The 10,464-nt window shown below is 35.5% G+C and overlaps 1 protein-coding gene and 1 non-coding gene across 5 annotated transcripts; both read right to left on the bottom strand.

The window, feature by feature from the left end:
• Nucleotides 1-256: 256 nt before the first annotated feature.
• LOC140837506 (U1 spliceosomal RNA) lies at nt 257-417 on the bottom strand. Its single transcript, XR_012119338.1, has one exon. It is a non-coding gene; the product is annotated as a U1 spliceosomal RNA (small nuclear RNA).
• Nucleotides 418-1,004: 587 nt separating this feature from the next.
• On the bottom strand, nt 1,005-10,157 carry LOC140837197 (pre-mRNA-splicing factor ATP-dependent RNA helicase DEAH10). Of its 4 annotated transcripts, none has more exons than XM_073203259.1 (12): nt 9,904-10,157; nt 9,633-9,679; nt 9,011-9,091; nt 7,410-7,626; nt 5,989-6,400; nt 4,969-5,172; nt 3,378-3,538; nt 2,667-2,852; nt 2,142-2,373; nt 1,803-2,002; nt 1,499-1,633; nt 1,005-1,339 (listed from the first exon to the last, which is right to left on the bottom strand). In XM_073203259.1, exons 1-12 carry the CDS (start codon nt 9,984-9,986, stop codon nt 1,159-1,161), a joined length of 2,139 nt encoding a protein of 712 aa, XP_073059360.1. In that variant the 5' UTR covers nt 9,987-10,157; the 3' UTR covers nt 1,005-1,158. The 4 variants fall into 4 exon arrangements, with proteins under 4 accessions (XP_073059360.1, XP_073059362.1, XP_073059363.1 ...); XM_073203261.1 differs by having other exon boundaries at nt 9,011-9,083; nt 9,904-9,975; XM_073203262.1 differs by having other exon boundaries at nt 7,410-7,586; nt 9,011-9,083; nt 9,904-9,975.
• Between the last annotated feature and the right edge of the window lie 307 nt (nt 10,158-10,464).

Raw genomic sequence — 10,464 nt, 5'->3', positions numbered from 1 at the left:
TACTCTAATAATAAAATATTATAAAATATTATTAGAAACAATTTAGAACTTGAAAAATATATTCATTTAATGATAATTTTTTTCATTTATAATATAAATCTTATTTGAAACAATTTCCTTAATGGTTTTAAATATACATTTCTTAACGGTCTACATATATAGCTCATAATTCAAAACTAGGTCTACATGCAAGTTTCGTTTTGGGGCCACGAACTACCCAGTCATTGGGCCCGTAAAAAATTTTATACTAAATTTGGCAGGGGCCGCGCGAACGCAGGCCCCCTCTACCACAAATTATGACGTAGGCTCGACCACTTGGGCCGACCTTAGGCGGGCGCCCCTCCTAAGTGCAATGGAGGTCGCCAACCTAGACCATGGGCCTTCTTGATCACCCATTGATCCCGTCCAGGTAAGTATGGAACACATTGTCCCCCGGTCCATTTTTATAGTACAGCTCCCGTAATCCAAATCTCTGGAAATCGATGTGGGACAATTACTTTACTGCAGCTATCACGTAAAATTTGTGTGTGTTTTTTTCCCCTTTCGCAGCTAAATATGTGAAAATCAATCACACATTTTCAAAAAATATGAAAGTTTGGACAATAATAATAAAGTGGTATGATACATAATTAGATCAAACTCGCGATAATTAGATCAAACTCGCCATCTTAACTTAACGGTGAACCGGAACCGGACCGAAACCGAAACCGGAAACATATAGTTTGGTTTCATCAAAATCGGAAAGTTATATTTTGATAATAATTATTAAAAATAAGATAATGAAACATTATTAATATGTGAAATGAAAATTAATTTATGTTCATGTCTAAACTTATTATAAAAAAGGATTAACCTATTATTCAAATAGTGAAGACCGATGTATTATCTTTAGTTTAGTATATGGTTCATTTAAAAAATTTAAATATCATTCTATTTATATCATAAGATTCCAATAATATAATTTCTTACAAATCAATTAAAGTTTTCAACCCAACACAAACGGCTAGAAAAAGATGTATTTTACCCTTTAAATTTTGATGCAAGAAAAAGGTATAAATAAATTCCCAGAAAAGCATATACAACACCTTTGGTATTATTACAGAAACCAAGAAGTTTTTCCGTTCACGGGATGTTTGTATACATGGGGAGATAAACCAACTAGTGCATGGCATAACATTGAGGAGCTAACTCAGCTAACCACAAGTAATCTATTCTAGAAGCGTTGCGTACATAATTTTGGTTTGTTCGAACGAGTTCATCGAAGATTATGCACTCTGGTTTCGTGCGGAATAGTACAGAAGACGGGTGAATATGCACCATCAAACCGCTTGACAAAGCCCTGTCAAACGATGAATTCAGATCTTGATATGTCAAATAGGAGGCTTCAGAAATTGTTGAAATGACAAAGTTTGAACGTTTTAACGAGTAGTTACTTCGTGATATCATAAAGAATATATCACGATCTTAATAATATTGAATCTGTCTGTATGAAAATTACCTGTAAGTACCGTCAGGCTGCTTCAACGCTGCATTAAGGAAAAACGAGGCAGCGAGACATCTGCGGAACACAAGCATGTCATCTCCACATGAAGTGATGCTCAGACCCATCTGTTTGGCATTCTTCCGTATTTGACTACCAATGAAGTGACAAAGCAAACAAGGTAAATATATCTAGAGAAAATTCATTCCTAGTGTAACATAAGACATTTACAAAAAAGATTAAAATAGCAGTTTGCATCGACCGATACTAATAAAGAACTATTTATTTTCTTTGGGATAATACACAGGTAACCATAACCAACCTGTGGATATCACGAGCATGCTTTAGCGAGCGACCATTAATAAAGTTTTCCTTGCACCATTTTCGGAGTTTCTTTTCAGCCTTTTCTTCACTGCTTATCAGCTTGTTCTTTTGCAAGAACTCATCAGAAACACGATAAACATTCAGTAATGTCAAATGATCCCCCTCGGGACTGGAGAAGCTTCTCAAAGCAGTTCGTGACTACATACCAGAAAATATCATTTCAACATTATAAGATGATAACAAGTGTCAAGTTCGTCATTTCTTCAGAGTCTAGAAAGCCACCATTTTTAAAATCTTCGATAATATATGCAAAAACAAATGAAAGTATGGAACCAACCTCTTCCAACTTCTCACGCGGAGCATAAAATATAGATTCAACCGAGAGCATTGCAACAATTATTAACATTTCTTCTAAGCATTTAAATTGATTGGCAACAACAAGTGCCTTGGAATAAATAGGATCCAATGGAAGCCTGGCCATTTGATGTCCAACTGGATCGGATAATTGACCAGCTTCTGTTAGAGCACCTAACAAGAATAACAGCTCCAGTGACTTGATGATGGCAATCCTGTATGAATATAAATCGAAATAGTAAATAGCTGGCACTTTTTTACTAGAGCTGGAAACACTGATTTGTTCCAGAAAAATTGACCGCGATAGCAAAAGACTGTGAAACGAGTATGAAATGATTAATGATAACAGCAAACATCGATGCCCAAATAAAGATAACAGTTGGTGGTAAAACTAGAAATTTGGGATGTAGAGCCCATAAAAGTTGGAAAAAAATGTGCCCGCCAGCTCAGTGACTATTTAGACAGAAAAACATTTCCTTAAAAATATGATATCTGTATTCACCATCACCTGGAAGGTTCTTCAATGAAGTTAAACCCAATAATATCATCAATGCCTAGTGCTTTAAGTTGTAAGATAACATTTGAGAGGTTGGATCTCTTGATTTCCGGTGTAGTGGAATCTTTGAGCTTCTCAAATTCACTCTCTGGATAAAGGCGGAAGCATTTTCCAGGCCCTTCACGACCTGCACGTCCACTACAATAGGATTTATAAGATTTTGTTATTTGAAATTTCTTTCATCTAAACAGAGATGAGTCAACAATGCCCTTTCACTTTCCCAATCTTCATATTTCACTTTCAAACCTCAAAAACAAACTTGAGCAAGGCCAGGGGGCTAGCAATCTCATCATAAACATAACATCCTAAGATACACACGAATATTAGTTTCAAAAATTTCAAAAGTACTGCATTGTTTTCTTTTTCTAAAAGAAGGGGAAAAAAAGTAACATCTAATCCATAACATACATGTGTAAAAAAAATCAAATACGTGTACCTGATCTCTCACTAAACACAAAGAAAAGAATAAAAAGAGTAACTCGCAACTGCATGATGTCCAAGATATATTAAATCATATTCATCAACTATTTTCGCCCACAATCAGGTACACATTTCAAGAAGGAATCACAGTGACATTATCACTGAATCTGAAGGACACGTTACAAGCATGATTTTTTGATTTCACGGAGAGCATGCAAGGGTGGCTCAAATATAATGCCCTACCTCCTTTGAAGAGCTTGAGCTTTTGAAGTTTTGACAATGATCAATGGCTCAATCCCTGTGGAAGCATCATATGACCGCATTTTCACCATTCCTGGGTCAATGACATACTTGATTCCAGGTATTGTCACTGAAGTCTCGGCAATATTGGTTGCTAATATTACCTAAACAGCAAAGAAAATGCAAGCAATTCATTATTACATAACGCCTACAGCAATGGTTGAGTTTCTGTATATAGATAATTACTACAACATGGATACGTATGGATACAATGGCATCCATATTTAAGAAGTGTTTTATTAAGTAGCCTTTTGAAACACTTTTTAAAAGAAGTTCAAGCAATTTTGTGTTAACACTTCGCGTGTAACTACTAAAAAATACCATTATATTCTACAAACAGAAGCTTAAGTAGAAGTATCATACGCCTATCTTTCTAAATTCCACCGTTTCTTCTTTTGTTTTTTGAATGCTTCATATTTAAAACCATAGTTGTCAAAGGCGAGCACCACCAAGCGAGGATCCGCCCCAGGCGCAGCGATTCATTCAGGCGAGCCCAAGCACTAGCCTGAACTAGCCTTGGAAGTAAGCGAGTGAATTTTTTTAAATTACTTGTTTAAAACAAAAAGCTCAGACCCAAACTTTAGCAACCCATTGCCCCAACACCGGAATCAAAAGATGAGAGCTGTGAACAGAAGAACGAGATATAACATCTACCTCTGAAACAACCTGAAAAACCGATTTCACATATTTCGGATGAAGAGGAAGAAAAAATTGATGTTGATCAAGAAAATGATGAAGAAATCACAAGTCCAAAAGTTTTGGGGATTCTGATTATCCGACAGAAGATATTGAACTTGATTTTGATAATTGAAGAATTTAATCATGTTATTAATTACTATGAACTTATTATTTTTTTTTGTTTTATGAGAAATTATGACTAATTATTTCATATTCAATATATTTATTCTAAGATAAATATATATTTTTTAAAATTTGAAAATGTGTGTCTTGCTTCGGTAAGGCGCACACCTCGCCTTGCGTCTCAGGCTCCTTGACCCTCAGTGCGCCTTTGACATCTATGTTTAGAACTCAATGAAAAATTATTAAAGCATTTTAAAGAGTTTTTTTTTTGAAAAAAATAAAAAATTAAGCGCTTCTTTTGAAAGAGCTACTGTGTACAAAAATATCCTATATGTGATCCTTTTGTAAAAGAAGCATATATATTGAATTCCTCGGGGATGGACAATCCTCGGACTAACACTAGAACTAAGTTCATAAAAATGAAAACTACACAGCTTCAAAATACAATATTGGTCCAAGAGACGCAAAAACACCAATCATAAGTATCATGTACCATTAAATACTTAACTTTCATTTTTAAAACTGCTACATATTCCAGTAAAGGAAAAAAAGGTTAGCTATCTGTAATTCGGTTAATCTAAGAGGAACATAAAATATTTTTCTCCAGCAATTAAGCATACCAGAATATGAGAAACAAAATTATTTCTACGATTATCGGTAAATCACATGACTATAATAGCCAGTCTAAGAAATTTCATAGAGATATCTGGAGTAAAAACCAAACAAAATTTACCTTGCGAAACCCAAGGGGTGCGGGGCTGAAAACTTTCATCTGTTTCTCTGATGGAAGAGACGCAAACATTGGAAAGATAAGAAGTTTGCGCTTGCCCTCAGGCAACTTTGGAAGGCGCTCATGAATAAGTCTCTGAATGGATTCTATCTCTTCTTGGCCTGTCAAGAACACAAGTATATCGCCTGGACCTTCCTCGAGATGTATCTAGAATGACAAAGAACGGATTAAAAATATAAGCAACATACACGTGATGCCCAACCAAACAAGGTTTATAAAACAAAAGAATCACATCAGTGGAATCCATAAAACTTTCCTCAATTAGAAGTGATAGGACCAGAAAAAGATACTGAATTGATGAAGAATTTGGAAAGCAAATTAAAAAACTTGTCAGGTTGATCTACTGCAAAGCAGCAGTTTCACAGCTCTAAAATAGTCACCAAGCAGATACCTGATGGAAAACACAATATATCCCACCAACATAAAAACCCAAACGGGTAACCTGTGGTGCTATCTACTTGATTTTGCTTCACATTAAAACCTTACTTTTTTTAAAGGCATTCTAAACTAATTATTTAGCCTTTATCTAAAGGAAAGTCGAAAAATCCCTCTGAAAAGTGAGGATCTACATCATTTTGCTTACCCACAACGCCTAAGACAATTGATACTGACACTCCTCCAACTAAAACCAAAAGACATAAATAAAATAAAAGAACCAAAGAATAGATAACATAGTTTCGCATGAAGCCTTACAATATACTCACTGATTTCATCAGCAAACAGCAATAATTCAGATCAAAATCGATTGCAAATCACATAATATTCTCATTAAATACTTTGCCCGAGTTATGAGTTGTTTGTGTAATGGGCGAACCTACCATAAGGAAATGGCAAGAACTGAGCCTTTCCAATTGGGTTTCTTATAGGAATATCATAATTCTGAAATAAATATAGTCATCCAAAATTTTTTGGAACAGATGAATCAATACATTAGTAATTATCAATTTGAGTATTTATAACAACCTGGAATATGGTAATCAATGCTGCATCCACATAATCAGTCTCAGGTTGATGAGTGTATAGCATGTCAACAGGATATTGACGGCCCACGACATGTACGGCTTTTGCATCCCCAAAGAACTCAGAAAAAACTTGTGCATCCAGACTGGCCGACATGATAATTAACTTCAACGGAGATAACTTTTTGTCTCGACAATTCTTGAGCCAGCCGGTACACTGGATATCATTCCCTTTTAGTATGCCGTTCTCAGATTTTGTAAGATCACCATTTACAATGTTACTGGCACCTTGAGACCTTATTTTTTGTACGTTCTTCAACAAACCAAGCAGTACATCAGTCTGAACTGTTCTCTCATGAGCCTCATCAACAATAATAACAGAATATTTAGAAAGATATGGATCCAATAATGCTTCCCTGCATGCATATTCAATCATTATCAGTTCGTTAGGGAGATTCTATTTTAGAATAAGTTAATAACAAGTCCCAAGCAGCAAATGTAATATTAGTCATCAAACAATGATGATTCCAGAGATATCATATATGTGATTATCCTATGCGTATAACTCATATTACATATGTATTGATAATTTCATAACTGTCGAATTTTGTGCAAAAATCGACAGGAGATTTGCATTTGACTCCCCTATAATAGGTAAAAGTGTGTACAACCAGTGCCTGGAATTATTTGTACACGCGCTGGAATGCGTCTGGTCATTTTTTGACCTTTTTGTTACGAAAATTGACATAAATGCCCCAAAACCCAAAAATAAAACAATTAGTTGATTCTTCTCAGGCCATGGCAAGATTGGCCGTAAAACCTACTTCTAACCCGTTAATGGAATTCTCAAGCTAACCCATTATCCGGAACTGGCATGGTTTCCTCAACCCAAAAATTCTTTCTGATAAAGTTTTTCTCGGACTCTTATTTTACAAAAATTAAAATTCCTGAACATAAGGTTGCAATTCCCCTCATAAACCCTTTTTTTGATAATGTCAAGTTGTTAACTAATCTTTAATCAATGAACACTTACTTCAAGCCATAACCCATCGATGAGTCCACTGTTGGATGAACATTTTTTTATTTGTCAGTTTGGGGTTTCTTCGTTCAAATTTTTGACTTCGCGATTTGGGATGTTTTCATCTGGTTGAAGATTTCTGAATACGGTTTCACGCTTGGTTCTTTAGGTATGTAAATGTATTGATATAGATTTAAGGGTATAATAGTCAATTTTGTTATTGTGAATCTCCTAAAATAGAGTTGGGCAGGTAGCCTCTGTTTGGAAAAGTTTGAGATTAAAATGCCTATTAATTTAGTCCAAGGGAATATATTCCACATTAGGTTAACACAGGGTGTTGTAATGCCATTTGCCCCAAAAATAGCCTGAGTAAAAAAGAAAATAGAGGGTAGTCAAGGTCCCTCTACCTCAATAACAAGCCATCTGTCATGTATTTAATCCTCGTTGAACTAGAAGTCACGTCCTCAAATCTGACAGCATATCCAACTTTTTGTCCCAATGCGACGGCACATTCCTCTGCAACCCGTTTTGCAACAGTCACAGCAGCAACACGTCTAGGTTGAGTTATTCCGATGAGTCCACCACTGCGACAGAATCCTCCATTAAAAAGATACTGGGGTAACTCTGCCAAATCATTATATATTTCAAATAGATGAAAAATTATACGAAAGAGATGCAAATTACTAAAACCTTCATATATGGATCCTAGCAGAGGAATGTATAAATGAATCGAGGTGAGACTATCAATAAATTTCCTAGACGCTCTACAGAATATGGATTCATAAACTGATATTGGGATGAGAATCCAGCTTGTGCAGGAAAGTTCACGGGCATACAGTATACTACATATAATTAAGGAAAAAGGGTAGAAGATGTAGTATGTTATGAATGCTTATTAGAGTCTTATCTCAGACAAGTTAAATCTGATAATTTCATATCCACTGAAGACCAACTGAACAATAAAATAGATAGAAACTAGATTAAATGTAAAATTATTTCCTTCAGGATACAGAATTTATTACTTGGTCAAATTGGTTCTCTCCCTTTTTTCTTTTCTTCTCTTTTCTTTTTGCCTTTGCATGGGTAAATGCCTAAATGGTAATGCGATAGAGTATATGCAATGTTTATCAAGGACAGATCTCAAGACAAAGCAAACATATCTTTTATTTAGAGATATTGAATTTTAAGTAGGATCATGGGAAGCTCTAGCCAAGAAATTCTCTTTCTTCATTTGATCGATAAAATTGATTACATTATAAAAAAACTCAGGTGGTCAATCCTCTCCACGTCTAGCTGTACATGGATAAGAAAAAACAGGGAAAAAAACTGTACATGTCTATCTGTAACTGGATACTGGACAATAAGATAAAGAAAGATTGTCTAAACTACTAAGGCCCAGTTTGGTAGGTGGGATAGTGGATGGATTGATAGATAGTCAGTTGTTTGGTTCAATTATTAAATTTGAGATTGATTATTTGTGGGACAATTTGGGATTAAATTTGGGATTCTGTGTCCTTGCTTTCAGGCGTGATTATTTTTATCCGAGTGGACTGAAATTAGCGACGGTTTTTGAAAATAGATCGGCGACGGTTTCTGAAAAAAAATCGACGACGGATTCTAATCGGCGACGGTTTCTCAACATCGGCGACGGTTTCATGACTAATAAACCGTCGCTATATGTCAACGGTTTCACAAGATCGGCGACGGTTTCTCAGAAACCGTCGCTATTAGCGACGGGTTTTAAGAATCCGTCGCTATTAGCGACGGGTTTTAAGAATCCGTCGCTAATGTTCCGGAAGGGCAATTTCGTATCTTCATCAAAAAATTCAAAATTATCCTACACTTAATAATCTTACCAAACATAGTATTATTTTACATCATATATTACAATCCTACCACAATCATTCTCATATCAATCATTCAATTATCACGTCCTACAAACCAAGCGGACCCTAAGAGTACACAATCACTGCCTTTGAACAACATTCAATATATCATAAACACTTACGAGTTGTCTTTCCACTGCCAGTTTCACCAACAACAATTAGTACATCATTCTTGTGAACCTCCTCCAGGAGTCTCTGTTCAACTGAAAAAAGTAAAAAAGCAGATAAACAAAAGCACACAGGAAATAGCACATCACATCCTGCAACTCCAGAAACATACGTAGCCGGTAAGTGTGGTGCAGGTCAGGTAGACAAATTAAAACAGTACTTTCAATTCATCAAATGATATTGTATGTGTGTTATTCAGATTATAGATCATTTTCCAAAACTTTCTCACTTTTCCCTCTAAAACAAACACAACTATACTAACACAAGTCATCCTATAAAGCCCAGCTTTTTAGTTAGGAGGCCAAAATCAAAACCCGCAAACACAAAACTTGTTCCAGCCATTTATGGCCAAGACATTATCTCTAATCACTTGCAAAACGTTTCAGCATAACGCAAGTCTAAAGGGCATTCCAGCAATGCCATATCCATAACAAGCAGTCAACTTGAGCTGCCAATTGCTCGCCAGCAAGTCAAGAAAAAAAATCTGATTTTTATTCAATCAGAAAAAGGAAGTCTTCCTTTCTATCAGCAAGATGACTGAACTACGAAACGTATTAAAGTAAAAACAACGTCCACCTGCAGCAATTGGCAGTGCTTTCTTGTGTTGCTCTATCTTTTGCCTCCTGCAATATAAAAGAACACCAGGTAACTAAAAAAATTAATGCCCCGACGCTAAATCTCAAACAGAAAAACAAAACGCACAATTTTTTGAGTTTCTCAATCTTTGTTGACACCTGCTATATAACTCCAGGCGCATAGAAAAACAACACCCACATGCTGAAATTCAAAAATTCTAAAATGAAAATGTCCACAATTTATTTTTGCATACTGATCGGTTACAAAGCACCTGATTAAAGCGTCGGGTTTGGGTTCCTTAAGCGTGTTGATATCTGAAGCAGGAGTGGGGTTATTAGAAGCCATAGAAGGCATTGCCCGTAATTAAACACCGTCACTATTCGGAGAAGGAGACAATTGGACGGCGACCGAGGAGGAGACGGCGGCGAGAAAGAATAATAAACAGTAAGATAGCAGGGTTGGGGTTCTCTTGGAATACAGTGAATAACGTGGGTAAATTGAAATAGGGGAAATCATCTGCTTGAGGGGGCAGCGGTCGCATAAAAAGTTCAAAGTATATTTTTTACTATAAAATATTTGAGTAGGGCTTTTGTGACTTGATATTCACAATAAAAAATAATATTTTTTCATGAACAATCTAAAGAAGAGATTTGTCTCACAAAATACGATCCATGAGACCGTCTCATACAATTTTTTTCCAAAATATTTTAATAATTTATACTGAATTTAATTTAATTTATATTATGTAAAGTCGTGCAGTTCCTTGTTAGGGACATTATACCATATCGTATTGTATCGAAAAATGCATAATGTATATCATACCAAAATTTAT

The sequence above is a fragment of the Primulina eburnea genome, chromosome 7 (genome assembly GCF_022965805.1).
Source record: "Primulina eburnea isolate SZY01 chromosome 7, ASM2296580v1, whole genome shotgun sequence".
In the NCBI taxonomy this organism is placed as follows: Eukaryota; Viridiplantae; Streptophyta; class Magnoliopsida; order Lamiales; family Gesneriaceae; genus Primulina; species Primulina eburnea.
This window is presented reverse-complemented; position numbering and strand designations above follow the sequence as displayed.